Source organism: Littorina saxatilis, linkage group LG17 (genome assembly GCF_037325665.1).
Source record: "Littorina saxatilis isolate snail1 linkage group LG17, US_GU_Lsax_2.0, whole genome shotgun sequence".
Classification (NCBI taxonomy): domain Eukaryota; kingdom Metazoa; phylum Mollusca; class Gastropoda; order Littorinimorpha; family Littorinidae; genus Littorina; species Littorina saxatilis.
Genome location: NC_090261.1, coordinates 61,041,675 through 61,063,814, shown reverse-complemented (window position 1 = coordinate 61,063,814; position 22,140 = coordinate 61,041,675). Strand labels below are relative to the sequence as shown.

General features: G+C 40.8%; 1 protein-coding gene across 1 annotated transcript; it reads left to right on the top strand.

The window, feature by feature from the left end:
* Positions 1 to 4,671: 4,671 nt before the first annotated feature.
* On the top strand, positions 4,672 to 14,249 carry LOC138951961 (uncharacterized). Its single transcript, XM_070323529.1, has 5 exons — positions 4,672 to 5,497; positions 8,957 to 9,035; positions 11,619 to 11,771; positions 12,018 to 12,252; positions 13,884 to 14,249. Exons 1-5 carry the CDS (start codon positions 5,374 to 5,376, stop codon positions 14,235 to 14,237), a joined length of 945 nt encoding a protein of 314 aa, XP_070179630.1. The 5' UTR covers positions 4,672 to 5,373; the 3' UTR covers positions 14,238 to 14,249.
* The last annotated feature ends 7,891 nt before the right edge of the window (positions 14,250 to 22,140 follow it).

Genomic DNA, 22,140 nt, shown 5'->3' with positions numbered 1-22,140 from the left:
GATCCCACTGTGCTTCAAAATAACTTGATGCAACTCAGTGTGCGAGTAAGATTATTTCAAAGATTCATCAGGATTATTTGTTTCGGTTCGATGAGAACATTATTTAAAAGAAACTAAAGAAACGTATAAAAAACAAGAGGCGAAGCCTTCAAGGCTCACGTAAGAAATCGACAAACAGTAACACAAACTCAATCACTCCGTCACACACACACACACACAGTACACACACACACACACACACACACACACACACACACACACACACACACACACACACACACACACACACTCACACACACACACACACACACACACAGAAAGAGCATAGGTGAAACTGTGCAAGAAAGCGAGACACTAGATCTAGATCTGTCTGTCTGCATGTAGCCTACTTACAAGTTACATGGACACGACTGCCAAATAGTCTCGGCCCGCTCAAAATAACAATCACCGAGACTTTCAGTAATTCCATCGCGTGACGTCTAACCCTCGTACGTCATAATGTGACGTCAATGTAATATGACGTCTTCAAATGTTAAAGTTTCTACCACAGACATACATACATACATACATACGCACGCACGCACAGACAGACAAAAGTTAGCATCGCATAGGCTACACTTCGTGAGCCAAAAACCAGAGAGAACATAAATGAATTTATCAATTTTCACGTAAAGAAGACTGTTTGTATTTGTTTGTAAGCTTGAGGGCTACTTGTAGGTTATTTCCCTCAAGCTTCTTAATGCATGACTGAAACACGTCTGTATTTTTTCTTTTCTTCTGTTTTGTGATGGTGATCCATATTAGGAGTCGCACATAGGGGTCACAGAAATTAATCCGTTTTTGGCTCACGTAAGTGTAGCCTATGCGATGATAAACTTTGTCTGTCTGTGCGTGCGTGCGTGTGTGTGTGTGTGTGTGATAGAAACTTTAACATTTCCGAGTCTATGGATAAAGCTCGCATAAGAAGATTACGTCTCGGTCAAAAGTGTTTGACGTGTGTGATAGAAACTATTTGAAGACGTCACATTATGACGTAAGAGGGTTAGACGTCACGCAAAGGAATTACTGAAAGTCTCGGTCATTGTTATTGTGAGCGGGCCGAGACTAGTTGGCAGATCCAGGGTCTCGCTTTCTTGCACAGTTTCACCTATGCTTACTGTGTGTGTGTGTGTGTGTGTGTGTGTGTGTGTGTGTGTGTGTGTGTGTGTGTGTGACGGAGTGATTGAGTTTGTGTTACTGTTCGTCGATTTCTTACGTGAGCCTTGAAGGCTTCGCCTCTTGTTAGTCTCACATTAAGAATGAACGCTGCCAAAAGTGTATACAAGCGAAAAAGCCTAATGGTTTTGTGTGGCTGAGACGCCCGCATGCGTTTTGACATCTGCAAATTATTCAAAGAGGGTATTGGTAAATCTATCGAATGAAACTGTTTTGAGCGCTCTAGCACCGTGAGTGTTGCAGAACTGGAGGTGGTCTATTTTAGGAAACGGTCCATATTATTATTAGGGACCCTTCCCCTACTTCTCACTGGGCCGCTATTGCGCGGGTCTGCTATTGCGCGGGTCTGCTATTGCGCGGGTCCGCTATTGCGCGGGTCTGCTATTGCGCGGGTCCGCTATTGCGCGACATAAGAAGAAGCGGAATAGTTGCCAATGTGACGGGGCCTACCGTGCACTCCCCAGAACCCCCCCCCCCCCCCCCCTTCCCCAGGAATGTACTACAGCCGGGTCTGCACGCGGCGCGCAGGCAGCAAAAAAACAGACTTCAGATTTGATTTACGAACTGTGTAAAATCTACGCAAAACTAACCCTTGTAAACTTAATCAGCTATCAGGGATACATAAAATAGCTCATTCGAGTACTTAAACAAGCCAGTCTGTTGCCAGTAATGACAAATTTCCGAGTTTAAATGTGGTGACAGTGTTTATTGCAATGGACACATTTTTGATTTCAAAATGATTCCAGTGTACTGTACTTTGTAATAAACACTTATTGGTGGAATCGCTTTAGTGACGTGTTAAAGCATTGATTTTGTTGACATTTTTCTTGTTGAGTTTAGTTCTTAATATAATTTTATAATGTGTGTACCTGATTAGGGGAAGGGCTCCTAATATGGACAACTTTTTTTTTCATGCTAATAACTAGCGTATGCAAAATAACTAGGCGCCCAGGCTCCTAATATGGACCAGTGAAGCGGCCTTCACGAATCACTGTCAAAAGCCCCCTATACTTCAAAATAACATGAAACATGTTGGTGTGCATGTCAGACTAATTCAAATATGCTTTAGATTTATCTGTTTCGGGTTGATGAGAGCATTTTTTTAAGCACACGAGGAAACTAAAGAAGCATATCAAAAACAGAGTGAAAATAAGTAAAATTATCAACTTCCACAAAAAGAAGACAATTTGATATATTTTTTTGAAAGCTTGAGTGCTAGTTATAGGTTATTTTCAGCAAGCTTCCTAATGAATTAATGAAAATAGCCTTTAGCTTTTATTTTCTTCGATTTGCTGAAGGTGGTCCATATTAGGGGACTCGCACATAATTTGAGATTTTACTATTATTTTTTGTTTGCAGTAGAAACTCGGGGTCAAAACTGCTAAAATATAACAAATACGGTCTTAGCTGTCATATATAGCAATTTTTGTGTGATAAAAGCTTTGGCTATGGACAGAAACGAGTCCGTTTTAGGCGGCAAATTTAGAGTGAACGCTGCCAAAAGTGAAAAAAAGAGAAAAACCCTAACGGTTTTGAGGTTTGTGTTTCTGCAACTGTTTTGACATGTGCAAGTTATCCAGAGAGGGTGAATACAGCTAATGAAATTGTTTTGAGCGCTCTAGCGCCGTTAGTTTGTCAGATCAAGAGGTGGTCCATATTAGGAGCCGGTCCATATTAGGAGCCCTTCCCCTATATCAACTGTGATTATAAGCAATGTGATGCATTTGCCCAAGATGTGGTTAGAAATCAAGAAGCACAATGAACGGGTGTTCTTGGTTTCTTTTGTCCAGGTCTTTGGAAAATGCGAAAAGTGACTAGCATTTACTCATGCATTATTTTTGTTATTCCAACTTACTTCAGTTAGTTTTTTTTTCTTTGAGAAGACGAAAGATGATTTCAGGATGCCAGTGACTGTTTTGAATTTATTTTCAAGATTGGAATAAATGCAATGTCAACATTTTGTTTGTCAGTTTATTTGTTGGTATTATATTATGACCACCTGAGATTTTTAGGTAGTATTTCTGAGCTCGATGCTTTGAATGTTGGGATTGCAAAAGTAATTTTGTGGAATAAGAAATGGTTCTTTCCCCCTTTCTGTGACACCTCTTTATTTTCTTTTGTTGTTTAATAATATAGGCCTACATAGTCTTTGCCATGAAACCGACTTGGAACACGTTTGAATGATTGTCAGCACAGTATTCTCTCGGCTGCGTCTCTTGGCTTTGGGTATTTCTGTTATACTGTGAGAGATTGGTTGAATGACAAATAGTCACCGCGCAATAGCGGCCCCACGCAATAGCAGACCCGCGCAATTGTGGACCCGCGCAATAGCAGACCCGCGCAATAGCGGACCCGCGCAATAGCGGGCCGACCCCCTTCTCACGCTCTTTATGGTATTGACTACCACTGCTATCAGCATAAGCACAATTGATTTGTCATCATCTTCATCGCTTTTACACACACACACACACTGACACACACACACATACACACACACACTGACACACACACACACTGACACACACACTGACACACACACACACACACACACACACACACACACACACACACACACATACACGCACACACACACACACACACACACATGCACACAGACAAGCAGGCGCACGTTCCCTCACCATCTTGGACATCACGGCCAAGTAAAATTCAAGATGGTACACTCACCTTCTGTCTTTTATGAAAGTGGGCTACATTACTTGTGTTCGTGAATGACTGTCAGTGTCTGTCTGTGCGTGAGTATGTGTAAAACTCTCTCTCTCTCTCTCTCTCTCTCTCTCTCTCTCTCTCTCTCTCTCTCTGTGATATGTGCACTACGTCATTTCACGTGTGACAGATGACGCAGACAAAAATTCACGTCAATAGTAACGCATGACGGTGGACAAGTTTTTGTTCCATTTTGTCTTTGGTGACACTGACAGGAAGTTGTACCTCCGTTCTATAGTGTTTTTCTTCAAAGCAAAACAGAGCTGGCCGGAGATGCTGTTCGTGAACTCAAATCTTTTCAGGAAGAATTACTTCACACATCTTCGGCACGGGCAAAGGACCATCAGGGTCCATACAAGGTCAAACTCAAAGGTAACAGAGATGAGAAGACTACTGTCTACTATTGACATGACACACTTTTCTGCTGTCCTCGGATAGGACCACAGGCGGAAGGTATCGTTCACTGGACCACTACTTTCATAGAAAGACTACAAGGTATGACACTCAACTTCGAGTCGGTTGTGTTCTTGGAGTCGCTTCCTGCGGACAATTTTTTTGTTCAAGACGGTTTGCCTCTTCCTACAGTCTGTGTGAGGTCAAGTAAATACAGTTGAATAATTGTTTTAACTGTATGTACCTTTAATGTTCAGCTGCCGTCCGCTGCAGGTTGTTTTTAACCATCATTTGGACGAATGTTCGTTTGCGAACCGCTACCCCATAGTTGGAAAGAAATCATGCATCCCGCACCGAATATGCATACCAGTGCTCATTGGTCTAAAACATATGTAAATATTGCAGCAAAGGGAAGCTACCCACGGGAGTTTCAGTTTAGGTTTTTGGCATAACAACGGAATAACAGTAACTGTGAACGGAAGCGATGCAGACGATTTCAGTCGACCAATGAAAATAATCATCGAATATCCGGTTATTATGTAACCAATGATCGCATCGGACTACTATCTCCTCGGACATACGACGATCATCATTCGCACAGGATCTAAGTGGTATGCCGTTGACAGACACGTTTGGTCGCACAAACAACATGCAGCGGACAGGCAGCTAAATATAAAAGGTACAGATAGTTAGAACATTCATTTATCACGGCATTTGTAAAGTTACAAAGATTCTTGACATTGGCAATTATTTTTTGCATAATTTTTTCTGAAGTTAGTGGAGCACGACTCGAAGCTGAGTGACATACCTTGTAGTCTTTCTATGAAAGTAGTGGTCCAGTGAACGATACCTTCCGCCTGTGATAGGACCTACAATTTGACTACATTAAAACTACAACACCAAAACTATTCCTCAAGGCGCTAACCGCTGAATGGGCTTCTTAAGTTGGCAGCGATCTCTTTGTTGAAAACCTTTGACGTGGTTTCCTTCGGCCTGTCAATCGCCACGAAATAATACACGACTGGAAAGGTTGATGAAACTATGGGGGGCAAATCAAGCCGGCGTGTAAAAGGGTGTGCTTGTGTGCAAACGAGGCAACGCACGCCAGTTCCCCATGATAAACATGTTGATGTTCACAGTGTATCATCTGCGGAGAATAAAAAAGGTGGGTATCGTGCATCTGTATCGTTCATGTGAGAGTATCTGCATTAGATCGTTGATGTGTGTGTGTGTGTGTGTGTGTGTGTGTGTGTGTGTGTGTGTGTGTGTGTGTGTGTGTGAGAGTTATACAGTGTGTTTGTGTGTGCGTTCATGTAGTAAGGGAAAGGCTCCTAATATGGACCGGCTCCTAATATGGACCACCTCCTGTTCTGACAAACTAACGGCGCTAGAGCGCTCAAAACAATTTCATTCGCTTTATTCACCCTCTCTAGATAAGTTGCACATGTAAAAACAGTTGCAGAAACACAAACCTCAAAACCGTTAGGCTTTTTCGCTATTTTTCACCTTTGGCAGCGTTCACTCTAAATTTGTCGCATAACGGACTCGTTTCTGTCCACAGCCAAAGCTTTCATAACACTAAAATGGCTATAATATGACAGCTAAGACAGTATTTGTTACATTTTAACAGTGTGTACCCCGAGTTTCTACTGCAAACAAAAAATAGTAGCAAAACCTCAAAGTATGTGTGAGTCCCTTAATATGGACCACCTTCAACAAATCGAAGAAAATAAAAACTAAAGGCAATTTTAATTAATTCATTAAGAAGCTTGCTGAAAATAACCTATAACTAGCCCTCGAGATTTAAAAAAAACACACCAAATAGTCTTTTTTGGGGGGAAGTTGATAATTTCACTTATTTTCACTCTGTTTTTGATAAGCTTCTTCAGTTTCCTGATGTGCTTCAAATAATGCTCTCATCAACTAGAAACAGCTAAATCTAAAGCATATTTGAATTAGTCTGACTTGCACACTAAGTTGTATCATGTTATTTTGAAGTATAGGGGGCTTTTTACAGTGATTCGTGAAGGTCGCTTCACTGGTCCATATTGGGCGCCCAGGCTCCTAATATGGACCCTTTGTGATTTTTTCTGTATTTAATTTTTGCTAAAGGTCTATCAAACCTATTTCATTCTAATTAGGCCTAACGGTTAAACTAAGAGAGAAGGACTACCAACCACAAAATGAAACTACTTCGCAAGAAAACAAGCTTGTTATCAGCAATAAACAACAAGTCGCGTAAGGCGAAATTACTACATTTAGTCAAGCTGTGGAACTCACAGAATGAAACTGAACGTAGTTCGCCGCTAGTGCAAAAGGCAGTGAAAGTGACGAGCCTGTTTGGCGCGGTAGCGATTGCGCTGTGCTTCATAGCACGCTTTACTGTACCTCTCTTCGTTTTAACTTTCTGAGCGTGTTTTTAATCCAAAAATATCATATCTATGTTTTTGGAATCAGGAACCGACAAGGAATAAGATGAAATAGTTTTTAAAACAAATTCGGAAATTTAATTTTGATCACAATTTTTATATTTTTAATTTTCAGAGCTTGTTTTTAATCCAAATATAACATATGTATATGTTTTTGGAATCAGAAAATGACGAAGAATAAGATGAAATTGTTTTTGGATCGTTTAATAAAAAAAATAATTTTAATTAGGCCTAAAAAAAAAAATAGGTGTGGTTACGGTAACCCGACCTACCCTAATTTTAGGGGCCGATCCTATAACTTTTTATTACATATATGTCAAAAAAAAAAAAAAAAAAAAAACCCAGTGCAAAAAACGCAATGAAAGCGAAAGCGCCAGTGTCGCACACTTATTTCCCTGTCAAGTACCGTACTTTCCGGGTCATAAGGCGCGACTTTTTTCCTCGAGTTCGACCCCTGCGTCTTGTATAACGAAGCGCCTAATCCGTGTATGAAATACGAAAAAAATCAAAGAGACCGCTTGAGTACCAGTCAAACAACTTGTGATAATGCATGTTTCAGCTACTAGGTACTGCCCTGCCTTTGATCTGGCCGCACACACAGATTTCCACTCTGTTAAACTCGGTCACTGACCGGTCACTGACCCCGATGCAGGAAGTGTTTCCTCTCTCAGATATGACAGGGGAACCACCTCTCATGGCAAAAACTGGGTCATTGACCCCTGGGAAGAAGGTCGTGTCTTTTAACAAGGCCACCCAGCTATCACAATGCCTTTGGTCACTGACCGGTCACTGACCCCGATGCAGGAAGTGTTTCCTCTCTCAGATATGACAGGGGAACCACCTCATGGGAAAAACTGGGTCATTTTGGTGCGTCCAATGGGTGACTGGATTACAATTTTTTTTTAAAAAGAAGATAACAAAGCGCCTTGTCACCCGGAAAGTACAGTAGGTTTAATTTGTACACATTAGAAAAAAAAGTTATAAAAAACAAAGTGATTGCCTACCTACCTACCCTATTTTTTTTGGCTATGTTACCGTAACCACACCTATTTTTTTTTTGGTCTTACAAGTTTCCGATTTTTAATGACCAAACTCACTCATTAGTTTTTAAGCCACCAAGCTGAAATGCAATACCAAACCCCGGCCTTCGTCGAAGATTGCTTTGCCAAAATTTCAATCAATTTAATTGAAAAATGAGGGTGTGACAGTGCCGCCTCAACTTTTACAAAAAGCCGGATATGACGTCATCAAAGGTATTTATCGAAAAAATGAGAAAAAAAAATCCGGGGGTTATAACTTATAATACCCAGGAACTCTCATGTCAAATTTCATAAAGATCGGCCCAGTAGTTTAGTCTGAATCTCTCTACACACACACACAGACAGACACACAGACACACAGACACACACACACATACACCACGACCCTCGTCTCGATTCCCCTCTCTATGTTAAAACATTTAGTCAAAACTTGACTAAATGTAAAAAGTGGCCCATATTAGGGGCCCTTCCCCTATGTATATATATGTATCGTTCATGTGAGAATATCTGCATTAGATCGTTCATGTGCGTGTGTGTGTGTGTGTGTGTGTGTGTGTGTGTGAGGGTACGAGTTGTACAGTGTGTTTGTGTGTGCGTTCATGTGGGAGTTGTGAATTCTCATTCTCCAGTACAAGTCGTATGTTTTCTCTTGGGGTGCTGTTATACTATTGGTTGCGTTTCATGTTTGCTGCATGTGTGTCTGTGTGTAAACTGAAAAGGTGGGTATCATAATTATGTATTGTTCTTGTAAAAGTATCTGCATTATCAGATCGTTGGTGTGTGTGTGTGTGTGTGTGTGTGTGTGTGTGTGCGTGCGTGCGTGCGTGTGTGTATGTATGTGTGTGTTTTCGTGGGTGCGAGTAGTACAGTGTGTGTGTGTGACAGTGTTTGTCTGTGTTAATGTGTGAGTTTCGAAGTCTTGATTTCTCCAGTAAATATGTGTGTGTTGTGCGTGCGAGTTGTGTGTGTATGTGTGTGTGTGTGTGTGTGTGTGTGTGTGTGTGTGTGTTCATGCGCGCGAGTTGTTATATGTGTGTGTCTGTCTGTCTGCATGTGTGCCTGTCTAACAAAAAAAAGTAACGCCAAACTTGCCTGCAACGACTGTGGCATCGCTAAATTTTTCAGAACTTAATTTATTTTCACATTTTATTCCAGCAAAACAAAAACAATCGTCTGGTCGACAATCTTCCCTAGCCTCTACTGGGAGTGGCCATCCAACGTTCTCCTTAACGACGTAAGTAAACGCTTCTTCTTGACTTAACATATATTTCACTTAAAGGCCCACTTCGCCTCGTGAAAACGGTTTGCCTCACAGTCTCAGATATGGCCAGGCTTTAACATGGGATAAGACCATCCCTCCACTTGGTCACACACACACACACTCACACACACACACACACACACACACACACACACACACACACACATACACACACACACACACACACACACACACAAAATGACTGCTTATAGGGGTGAGTTGGAATTTTTTGACGAATGAATTAAATTAAATTAATTCTTAACAAGAGGCGAAGCCTTCAAGGCTCACGTAAGAAATCGACAAACAGTAACACAAACTCAATCACTCCGTCACACATACACACACACACAGTAAGCATAGGTGACACTGTGCAAGAAAGCAAGACACTAGATCTAGATCTGTCTGTCTGCATGTAGCCTGTAACTTACAGGGACACGACTGCCAACTAGTCTCGGCCCGCTCAAAATAACCATGACCGAGACTTTCAGTAATTCCTTCGCGTGACGTCTAACCCTCTTACACCATAATGTGACGTCTTCAAATGTTAAAGTTTCTACCACAGACATACACACGCACACACGCACACACGCACAGACATACAAAGTTACGATCGCATAGGCTACACTTACGTGAGCCAAAAAAGAGTACAACTGTGCACAGAGAGGTCTGAGGCTGTGGATGTTTGGCTTGTGACCAAGTGGACGGATGGTCTTATCCCATGTCAAATCCTGGCCCGATCTGAAACGATGAGGCGAGTTGTTTTCACGAGGCGGAGTGGGCCTTTAAACTAAAAGGCGACGGTGAAGTACAAGTAGAACTACAGTCGAACCTTCCCTTGCGACCACCTGTTGAAAGCGATCACCTGCCCAGGACGACCACACCGAAGTACGCAAGACTTGTTCTTATTGTATATAACTATAAGTCACCTTTCCATAGCTACCGCTTGTCTGTAACGACCACTTTTGGTTGGAACGTTGCGTGGTCGGTTTCGACAGGTTCGACTATTCTTTCTTACCCTACAGAGTGCGTGTGTGCGTGTGTATGTGTGTGTGTGTGTGTGTGTGTATGTGTGCGTGCGTGCGTGCGTGGTGCGTGTGTGCGTGTGTGTGAAAGTGACCTTGCAGACACACGACAAGCGGCTAATGATAAAAGACATCTATATCTTAAAGGCACAGTAAGCCTCCCGTTAACCATCACAGATTCTTACAGGCTTTTACACACAGTACAAACACCCTTTCATTTAAACACTCACCGCTTGAGAACATCCTAGGTGCCCTCCGTAAAGAGCGAGCAATTTTCAAAGAATTTATTTTTGCGTGGTTTATCTTACCCCTGAGCCATCGTCACTCGTGTGATCCAGTTTCCCGTTTTCACAATGCAGTCGTCAGTTTGTAATTTGAATGCGGCTCGCTGTGAGCTTATCTGCAAAAGCACGTTATTATGTACCTCTGACTATGCACGAAACAAACGGATGAGGTTCACAAGAACTCTAGCGATGGCTTTTGACTGTTCAGAGGAACTGGCGATGCTAACAAACCGTCGTCTGCTACGAGAACCTCGACCTTGCGTGACCCTGCTTCCGGGCTTTTCTTTTTTCAAACTTTCAAAACTTCGAATTGTACTGATCTTGTCTTGATGAAAAAAGAATTCTTTTATGATTTAAGAATGTTTGTGTAACAAGCTGTCAATTTATTATTTAGATTTTAAAAGTTAGGTCTAGCGCCAAAACGCACCACGGTACGCTTATAAGCCTAGCTTGTTGTGCTCCATGTTCCTTATTTCATGTATGCGGTAATAGTACCAATGGAATTTATTGAATAAACTTGTTTAAACCAAAACGCACCACTGTCCTATTGTGTGAGGAGATAATCCGGAAAATTAATTCTTTGAAAATTGCTCGCTCTTTACGTAGGGCACCAAGGATGTTCCCGTTCGGTGAGCGTTCAAATGGAAGGGTGTTTGTACTGTGTGTAAAAGCCTGACAGTATCTGTGATGGTTTACGGGAGGCTTACTGTGCCTTTAAATAAAAACAACAGTAGCAGACTTTGCTTTGTACACGGCGGTCTAAAGATGAAAACTAAGCCCCCCCCCCTCCCCCCATCCGCCAAAAATATCAAGTGGCTGTCGAAAGAGTCGCCGATGTTGTGGAATTGCTCACAAATATCCATTGGCAGTCTTTAGAGTCGTCACTGTTTTGAAATTACTCACACATATCCGCTGGCTGTCTGCAGCGTCGCCACTGTTGTTTAATTACGTACAAATATCCGCTGGCTATCTGCAGAGTGACTGACCGACCGACTGACTGTAGCCAGTGATTATTTTGTTTGCAGCGTCGTCTATGTTCTGGAATTGCGCACAAATATCCACTGGCTAGCTGCAGACTCGCCCATGTTGTTGAATTGCTCATAAATATCCACTGGCTGACTGTAGAGTCGCCGCTGTTTTGGAATTGCTCACAAATATCCACTGGCTTACCATGAGTCGCCACTGTTGTGGAAGTGTGTACAAAATATCCACTGGTTGTCTGCTCTCAAATATCCACTGGCTGTCCGCAGAGTCGCCAATGTTGTGGAAGAGAATAAAGAGGAAGAACCGGCAGGCTGCCGAGCGCTGACAGACACGGACAAATTCCTGCTGAAAAATTCCTGGAAGCATCTGAGGAAATCAGGAACTGCTATTGTGGAAGATCTGGTGTCCACATACTTACAGTGAGTATCAATAGACCATAGGCACATGACACTCATGGGGGAGTGAGGGGGGATAGGGCGAGCTCCGCTCTTTTCGACGCATACAAATTTGATATTACAGTCAAGCCTGTCTTTAACAACCACCCAATGGACTAGCTTCAAATTATCGTGTTAGACGGGTGTTCACTGTGGAAAGGTGAATTACATTCTTTTATCGAGGATCCTTATTATTATTATTATTATTATTATTACTTGTGTTTGTTGCAGTGGCTTCATACACTTAGATATAAGCAAAGAGGCGTTCCCGGGCCTGTACACCAGCAGGATAAACCCCCTGCCCCTGATGGAAGAGGCCAGCGGCAACGTCCACGTTCACCACACGCTCAACACCATCGACATGGCCATCGACCACCTGGACAGCCTCTACAGCATCGCTCAGCCACTGCGCAAAATGGGCGCTCGGCACGTAGGCTACAACGTGTATTCTCATGAATATATCCAGGTTAGTATGGTAGGTGGTGGTGGTGGGGTGGGGGTGTTCTTGTAGCTAATTGGCCACTTGTAGTTGTACTGATAGCCTGACCTCGCTCGCTACAGATATATGCGTACAAGTTACTTGTACCGTTAGCCACTGCCGTTGAGGTAAGGGAATGCGGTGTGGTGTGGGAGGGGGGGGTGTAAATGGGAGAAGTGGTGTTGGGTGGTGGTTGATGGGGGGGGGGGGGGGTGGAGGGGGGAGTATGGTAGTGGATTCTCATGAATACATCTGTAGGTTGTTTCGGGTTTGTCTGGCGGTATGGTAGGTGGTGGTGGTTTGAGTGGAGGTGCGTTGGAGGGGAAAATAAAGTGGAGTGTGTGTGTGGTGTATGGGTTACTTGAAAGAAAACAAGTCGCGTAAGGCGAAAATACAACATTTAGTCAAGTAGCTGTCGAACTCACAGAATGAAACTGAACGCAATGCAACGCAGCAAGACCGTATACTCGAAGCATCGTCAGTCCACCGCGCATGGCAAAGGCAGTGAAATTGACAAGAAGAGCGGGGCATTCGTTGCGCTGAGAAGGATAGCACGCTTTTCTGTACCTCTCTTCGTTTTAACTTTCTGAGCGTGTTTTTAATCCAAACATATCATATCTATATGTTTTTGGAATCAAGAACCGACAAGGAATAAGATGAAGGTGTTTTTAAATTGATTTGGACAATTTAATTTTGATAATAATTTTTATATTTTTAATTTTCAGAGCTTGTTTTTAATCCAAATATAACATATTTATATATATTTTTGGAATCAGAAAATGATAAAGAATAAGATGTACGTAAATTTGGATCGTTTTATAAAAAAAATAATTTGTTTACAATTTTCAGATTTTTAATGACCAAACTCACTCATTAGTTTTTAAGCCACCAAGCTGAAATGCAATACCAAACCCCGGCCTTCGTCGAAGATTACTTGACCAAAAGTTCAACCAATTTGGTTGAAAAATGAGAGCGTGACAGTGCCGCCTCAACTTTCACGAAAAGCCGGATATGACGTCATCAAAGACATTTATTGAAAAAATGAAAAAAACGTATGGGGATTTCATACCCAGGAACTCTCATGTCAAATTTCATAAAGATCGGTCCAGTAGTTTAGTCTGAATCGCTCTACACACACACACAGACAGACAGACAGACAGACAGACACACACACACACACACACACACACACACACACACACACATACACCACGACCCTCGTCTCGATTCCCCCCTCTACGTTAAAATATTTAGTCAAAACTTGACTAAATATAAAAATGCAGAAAGTAAAGATACAGTTTATCCTCTTCTGGCACTGCCATGATGCTTTTATGTGCACAGAGGCGGTGCAGACGGACCTACGGCAGCTCCCGCAGGCTGACAACGTGAATGAAGAATCGTTACTGTCACAAACGAAAATCATACACAAAAAATAACACAAGAGACGAGAACAAAATACACAATAAGACAGCCTCCCACACGCAAGCTGATTGACTCTGTTCCATCGTTATTCATGTTTGACAAATATTTTATGAGAATTAGGTACAATTTTGTTCTCGTTTCCCGCTCATACTGTGACAAAAGAGGTAACTAACTGATCAGGGATGTCTTTATTTCAGTGTTATACGCTGGCGCTGTTTCACGCTCTCAAGGTCATTCAAAACTTTGACTCGCACAGCGATGTTGCGCACGCCTGGACCGTCCTTCTCAGCTTCATCAGGAGGCAGATGACGATTGGCGTGCACCAAATGACTCGTAGCCGTTCCGAGCTCCGATCTCCAACCTGCGGGAAGCAGCACCCGGGCACTAGTACCCCTGACAAGAGTGGCAGCAGTCGCATGAGCAGCATTAGCAGCAGCGGCTATATCTCCCCATATTCAACACTTTTTGAGCCTGTGTCAAAGCAGCAACAAATAAGGAGAACTTTGCAACAGCATAGCAGACACCAGCCCGTTACAGGGTATAATAAATGATTAACAACTGTGTCTGTGCGTTGGAAACAGGAGACGGGATGAATCAATCAATCAATCAATATGAGGCTTATATCGCGCGTATTCCGTGGGTACAGTTCTAAGCGCAAGGGTTTATTTTTAATTTTTTTAAATTTTTTATTTTATGCAATTCATATCGCGCAGGGATTTATTTATGCCGTGTGAGATGGAATTTTTTTTTACACAATACATCACGCATTCACATCGGCCAGCAGATCGCAGCCATTTCGGCGCATATCCTACTTTTCACGGCCTATTATTCCAAGTCACACGGGTATTTTGGTGGACATTTTTATCTATGCCCATACAATTTTGCCAGGAAAGACCCTTTTGTCAATCGTGGGATCGTTAACGTGCACACCCCAATGTAGTGTACACGAAGGGACCTCGATTTTTCGTCTCATCCGAAAGACTAGCACTTGAACCCACCACCTAGGTTAGGAAAGGGGGGGGGGGGGGGGAATTGCTAACGGCCTGACCCAGGGTCGAACTCGCTTCCGAGCGCAAGTGCGTTACCACTCGGCCACCCAGTCCATGAAGCGAGGCCGAGAACTCCACTACATCATGGTGTGAGACGTTCGCGATTTTTAACATTATTTTATCTTTCTATCCATACCAGGTACAAACATTATTTCATAATACAAATAATCTGTTTTTGGCCTTTTGCTGCAAACGTGTCTGAAATGAGTTACGCCAAAATTCCATGATGTCGAAAAACGATGACGTTTTGAGGCAGAATCAAATGTTGAAATGAAGAGAACTTCATCACAGCATAGTAAACGCCAACCATTTACAGCATTTTCTTCGCGTTAATCACAGTGTCTGTGTGAGGAAACGATATTGTTTTGGGGGTGTGATCACTGAGTTATATCTATTATAAGATACTGTACATAAGTATGTGATTGGGATAAACTGAAAATTGTACGCGTTAAACTTGACTGTGTTTTGGTGAAAACGATGCGGTTTTCAGGCAGGATCAGTAGACGAACTCGGGAAATAACTCTGTCGGATTACATGGGTTGTGAAAGAGTTAATACTCTTGAGGCAAACTTTCCACACGTGGTCCTTGTCCACGTGTTTCAGAGACATCCCTCACTAGTGACTGGCCTAATAATTATGTCAGGTGGAAAACTGCCTCAATAAAAGCAAGAGTATTTGCTCTTCCACAAGCCATACACATTTGACAGAGGTATTTCCGAACATTGTCCATTGAGGAGAACTTTACCTGAACATAGTGTCAGACGCCAGTGACCTCAGCGTATTCTACGTGTCAATCACTGTGCGTGTCTGTGGGTAGGAAACGAGGCCGATTTTTGTGTGGCAAGATCAAACGAGAACTTCACGGAGCTTTTGATTTGTTGAACATTGTGTCCGTGTGCGTGTGTATATTAAACAAGTCGCGTAAGGCGAAAATACAATATTTAGTCAAGTAGCTGCCATTTTTCAGCAAGACCGTATACTCGTAGCATCGTCAGTCCACCGCTCACGGCAAAGGCAGTGATATTGACAAGAAGAGCGGGGTAGTAGTTGCGCTAAGAAGGATAGCACGCTTTTCTGTACCTCTCTTTGTTTTAACTTTCTGAGCGTGTTTTTAATCCAAACATATCATATCTATATGTTTTTGGAATCAGGAACCGACAAGTAATAAGATGAAAGTGTTTTTAAATTGATTTGGACAATTTAATTTTGATAATAATTTTTATATATTTAATTTTCAGAGCTTGTTTTTAATCCGAATATAACATATTTATATGTTTTTGGAATCAGCAAATGATGGAGAATAAGATAAACGTAAATTTGGATCGTTTTATAAATTTTTATTTTTTTTTACAATTTTCAGATTTTTAATGACCAAAGTCATTAATTAATTTTTAAGCCACCAAGCTGAAATGCAATACCGAAGTCCGGGCTTCGTCGAAGATTACTTGACCAAAATTTCAACCAATTTGGTTGAAAAATGAGGGCGTGACAGTGCCGCCTCAACTTTCACGAAAAGCCGGATATGACGTCATCAAAGACATTTATCCAAAAAATGAAAAAAACGTTCGGGGATTTCATACCCAGAAACTCTCATGTCAAATTTCATAAAGATCGGTCCAGTAGTTTAGTCTGAATCGCTCTACACACACACACACACACACACACAGACACACACACACACACACACACACACACACACACACGCACATACACCACGACCCTCGTTTCGATTCCCCCTCGATGTTAAAATATTTAGTCAAAACTTGACTAAATATAAAAAGACGTGGGTTATCAAATGAAAAATATTTGTTTAAGTCCCACTCTGCAAGAGTGATACAGAGAAAGAGGAGAAAGAGAGAGAGAGAGAGAGAGAGAGAGAGAGAGAGAGAGAGAGAGAGAGAGAGAGAGAGAGAGAGAGAGAGAGAGAGAGTGTGTGTGTGTTTGTGGCTGTGTGTGGTGCTGTGCGCTGTTATTACTCATGACAATCTGAATGTCGGCAGCGACGAAACAGTCTACAGACGAAAAGAGCAAAAACTTCGGGGGGAAAATCGAACTGTTCCTTCGTTAGATTTGATTAGTTTGGTGATGTTTTGATTGGAGGAGATAACCAAACAAGTCGCGTAAGGCGAAAATACAACATTTAGTCAAGTAACTTGTAGAAATATTTTAAAAATTCTATTATACGCCGATGATATCACTTTGTTTTTGAGAGACGCGGATGACGTTACAATGGTTCTACAGATTATAGACGTATTTTCTGAGGTGTCAGGCTTGTGCTTGAATAAGCTAAAGTCTGAAGCAATGGGAATTGGATCAAGTAAAAATATCAATTTTAATTTTGAGGTAAAATGTGTTCGGCAGATTAAAATATTAGGAGTAAACTTTAACAGCGAGAAAAGCGCATCCGAAATTGAACTAAACTGGTCAAGTAAAATTGATAAAATTAAGCAAAGCATCTTCACTTGGGAAAAAAGGAACCTGGGCATTCCTGGAAAAATTTGCATTATCAAAACTTTTCTGCTCTCGCAGTTAGTTTATTTAATGCAATCTATTTGTATCCCTGACAAAGTGCTGCAGGAAATAAACACAATATTATATCGTTTTTTGTGGAGGAAAAAAGATTGTAATAAAAAAGCATTTGAAAAAGTAAAAAGAGTTGTTTTAAATAGCAGTACCGAAAAGGGTGGTATTGATATGATAGACGTCAAAACGATGCAAAACTCCTTCTTATGTCAATGGTTAAGCAAACTCTCATCTGGCAACCTTTCATGCAAATGGACATGGATCCCAAACAAATATTTTGAAGGGTTCGGTTGTGGCTTTGCCTGCTTTACTACAGCTATTCGACCGTCTAAGTTTAAGGGAATTGGAAGAATAAAATCGATATTTTGGACAGCTGTTGCTCGAACATGGTTAGAACATAATACAATTTCTCAGAACGATTGCGTGCAAGACAACTGCTTATGGAACAATCCAAGTATAAGTTATCAAAATAACGTTCTGTATTATGAGAACTGGGCCCGGTCAGGCATTACGTATGTAGGAGACATGTTAGATAATCACGGTATCAAGTCCTATCCCGCTATCCAAGCAAGTGTTGACGCTTCACCTGGCCTCTACATGGAATATATTGTAGTTCGATCAGCAGTATCTGAATATATTAAGAAAAGCAATTATGATCCTAACCAACCTGTATTGAATAGACAAAACAATCTTCTTTTCAATAAAACGAGTATTAAAAGTGCCAGGCAATTCCGTGAATATATTGTTGAAGAAAAGTACACTACCCCGAGATCTATCAACTTCTGGCGTGATATGTTTGGCATTAATGTCGACCAGTCACATTGGAACCTGGCCAAAAATGTAACCCAAGAATCCAGATTAAGAGAGCTGCACTGGAAAATATTACACACGATTTATCCAACAAATGTTCTTCTGTATAAAATTGGAATACGAGATAGTGAGAGATGCCCCTTCTGTCCAACCGAAATAGATTACGTTGAACATTTTTTTGTTAATTGTAAGAAAATAAAAGTGCTATGGAGATACGTTGAACAAATTATTTATGAGAAATATAAAATAAGAATAGTCTTTGGAATAGAACATATTTTGTGTGGTTATATTAATGGTGCTGACTCAATAAAATGCAAATATATAAATCACTTGATTTTGATAGGAAAGATGTGCATAAGCAAATATAGATACGGAACTCCCACTGATATTATAATAATGTTTGACAAAGAGAAACAAATACGAAACGTAGAATAGTGTATCATATATACTTCTTTTCTGGCTTCCCTCACCGCCCCCTCTTTCTTTCGTTTCGCTAAAAGGAGAACGGTACCGGGGTAAAGGCGGAACTTACATTGTTACACTTAACACCACTTGTATGAAAAGAGAACTGTTACTAAGAAAACTTTAGCACGCTTACAATTTGCTTTTCCTCTTACTTATTGTGATTGTTACTATGTTAACTCCATCATGACACCGCCACAAACAACACTTAAGTCAACCCAAACACAGACATATGTAAGACAATAACCAACATTAAAGATGCAAGATTTTGTCCATTGTAGAAAACCACATACAATTGATACATTTATAAAACGCCAATGAAGAAGGACGCTCAGCTGTAGAGAGAAAGAAAGAAAGAAGAGAAAAGGAAGAAAACAAAAAACAAAAAACAAAAAAACTTAGGGTTTCATTCTTTTTATTTATTTTTCAGCTTGAAGCGGACTGCATGCAACTGAGGCAAAAAAAAAAACAAAAAAAAAACAAACATTTAGTCAAGTAGCTATCGAACTCACAGAATGAAACTGAAGGCAATGCAATTTTTCAGCAAGACCGTATATTCGTAGCATCGTCAGTCCACCGCTCGTGGCAAAGGCAGTGAAATTGACAAGAATAGCGGGGTAGTAGTTGCGCTGAGAAGGATAGCACGCTTTTCTGTACCTCTCTTCGTTTTAACTTTCTGAGCGTGTTTTTAATCCAAACATATCATACCTATATGTTTTTGGAATCAGGAACCGACAAGGAATAAGATAAAAGTGTTTTTAAATTGATTTCGAAAATTTAATTTTGATCATAATTTTTATATTTTTAATTTTCAGAGCTTGTTTTTAATCCAAATATAACATATTTATATGTTTTTGGAATCAGAAAATGATGAAGAATAATATGAACGTAAATTTGGATCGTTTTAAAAAAAAGTTGGTTTTTTTACAATTTTCAGATTTTTAATGACCAAAGTCATTAATTAAGTTTTAAGCCACCAAGCTGAAATGCAATACCGAAGTCCGGCCTTTGTCGAAGACTGCTTGGCCAAAATTTCAATCAATTTGATTGAAAAATGAGGGTGTGACAGTGCCGCCTCAACTTTTACAAAAAGCCGGATATGACGTCATCAAAGACATTTATCGAAAAAAAGAAAAAAACGTCCGGGGATATCATTCCCAGGAACTCTCATGTAAAATTCATAAAGATTGGTCCAGTAGTTTAGTCTAAATCGCTCTACACACACACACGCACAGACAGACAGACACAGACACACACACACACACACACACATACACCACACCCTCGTCTCGATTCCCCCCTCTACGTTAAAACATTTAGTCAAAACTTGACTAAATGTAAAAACAAGAAAGGTAGGTTGTTGGAACGTTTGTTATTGACAAAACAATAGGGGAAGGGCTCCTAATATGGACCACTTTTTTTTCATGCTAATAACTAGCTTGTTTTCTTGCGAAGAAGTTTCATGTTGTGTTTGGTAGTCCTTCCCTCTTAGGTGAACCGTTAGGCCTAATGAGAATGAAATAGCTTTGATAGACATTCAGCAAAAATTAAATACAGAAAAAATCACAAATGGTCCATATTAGGCGCCCAGGCTCCTAATATGGACCAGTGAAGCGGCCTTCACGAATCACTGTAAAAAGCCCCCTATACTTCAAAATAACGTGATACAACTTAGTGTGCATGTCAGACTAATTCAAATATGCTTTAGATTTATCTGTTTCGGGTTGATGAGAGCATTATTTGAAGCACACCAGAAAACTAAAGAAGCATATCAAAAACAGAGTGAAAATAAGTGAAATTATCAACTTCCACAAAAAAAAGACAATTTGATATATTTTTTGGAAAGCTCGAGGACTAGTTATAGGTTATTTTCAGCAAGCTCAATAAATTGATGAAAATAGCCTTTAGCTTTTATTTTCTTCGATTTGTTGAAGGTGGTCCATATTAGGGGACTCACACATACTTTGAGATTTTGCTATTATTTTTTGTTTCCAGTAGAAACTCGGGGTCAAAACTGCTAAAATGTAACAAATACGGTCTTAGCTGTCATATATAGCAATTTTTATGTGATAAAAGCTTTGGTTTTGGACAGAAACGAGTCCGTTTTAGGCGTCAAATTTAGAGTGAACGCTGCCAAAAGTGAAAAAAAGAGAAAAAGCCTAACGGTTTTGAGATTTGTGTTTCTGCAACTGTTTTGACATGTGCAAGTTATCCAGAGAGGGTGAATACAGCGAATGAAATTGTTTTTAGCGCTCTAGCGCCGTTAGTTTGTCAGATCAAGAGGTGGTCCATATTAGGAGCCGGTCCATACTAGGAGCCCTTCCCCTACATTCACAAATATATCGACCCAACGGTCTTTTAAGTGCACAGACAAACAATAACGAAAACTTATCTGGCTGATTTTTCCTTCCGCCTGCCACGAAGCCGTTCTTTTTTTCGTCACATTTGTTTTGGGCGACACAGCATTAATTGTGGGCGAAGCAAGACCGATTATAATGCTGCGTCGCCCAAAACAAATAACGGGTTTGGGTGTGACGAAAAAAAGAACAGTGCCGGAGTGCTATGTTAATTATGAGCAGTTCTTCCACACCCATTTAAAAAATATGACACTACCACAGGAGCTTGTATCCAACCACCGGTCGGTAATTATTTACTCCTGCATGTTTATTATTTACTGCTGCAGGCTTACCCTTACTACTACTATTTATTAGTAAATAGTAGTAGTAAGGAGACTGTATGGAATAAGGAGTAGCCTAAATATATGGAATAAGGAGTAAATAATGATCGACCGGCGATTGGATACAAGCTCCCGTGGACACTACCAGCATGTTACTGCCAGAATTTTTTGTTTTGGCAAATCGACGTTGCAGTTCCGGAGCAAATGATCAACATTTCTGTGCGAATTTGCGTTCAAACATGTTTTACCCATAATATAACAATGCACAGCTCGAAAATATGGCCAAGAACAAATCTATGGTACTTCGAAGAAAGAAGAATAACAACATTCTTGTCCAATACGACTTGCAATTTACCGTGTGCGCTGTAAAATCTCCCTACCATCAAAGCAGACGATAAGCAGACATCTTCATTTTCTTCCAAGGGAGAAATCGTTGGTCATAAAGTCTTGCAGGACCCAAACATACTTCTGCACGCTTTCTTTTCTTTTCATATTCAGTTGCTTCGCAAAAATGAAATGTCATTGGTTTTCTCAACTTGTCAAGTCAGTCAAAACGACAGCAGAACACAGAACTGGGAAATGACACTGATTGAAATACAAAAGATCTTCGATGACGAAAGTATAATTGACGTCATGTGGTCACACCTATCTCAAGAACTAAGCCTCGCTCAGAACCAGCGCCCTTCCATTATTATGAGGCTGACGGGACTTGGTGATCAAACAAAATAAAATGACGTTCATGAAAAAAAAGGGAAGAATAACGTCAACATTGTGACGGCGTGAAGATGATTTCGTCATTTCCGTATTCGAAAAAACCCAAAGTGACTTCCTCATTCGAAAGCATTTTTCTCGAATGTGGATTTCAAATCGAAATTTCCTGTCACAAACGAAAATCATTGAAAATATTACACAAGATGCTTGAAGAAAATACAC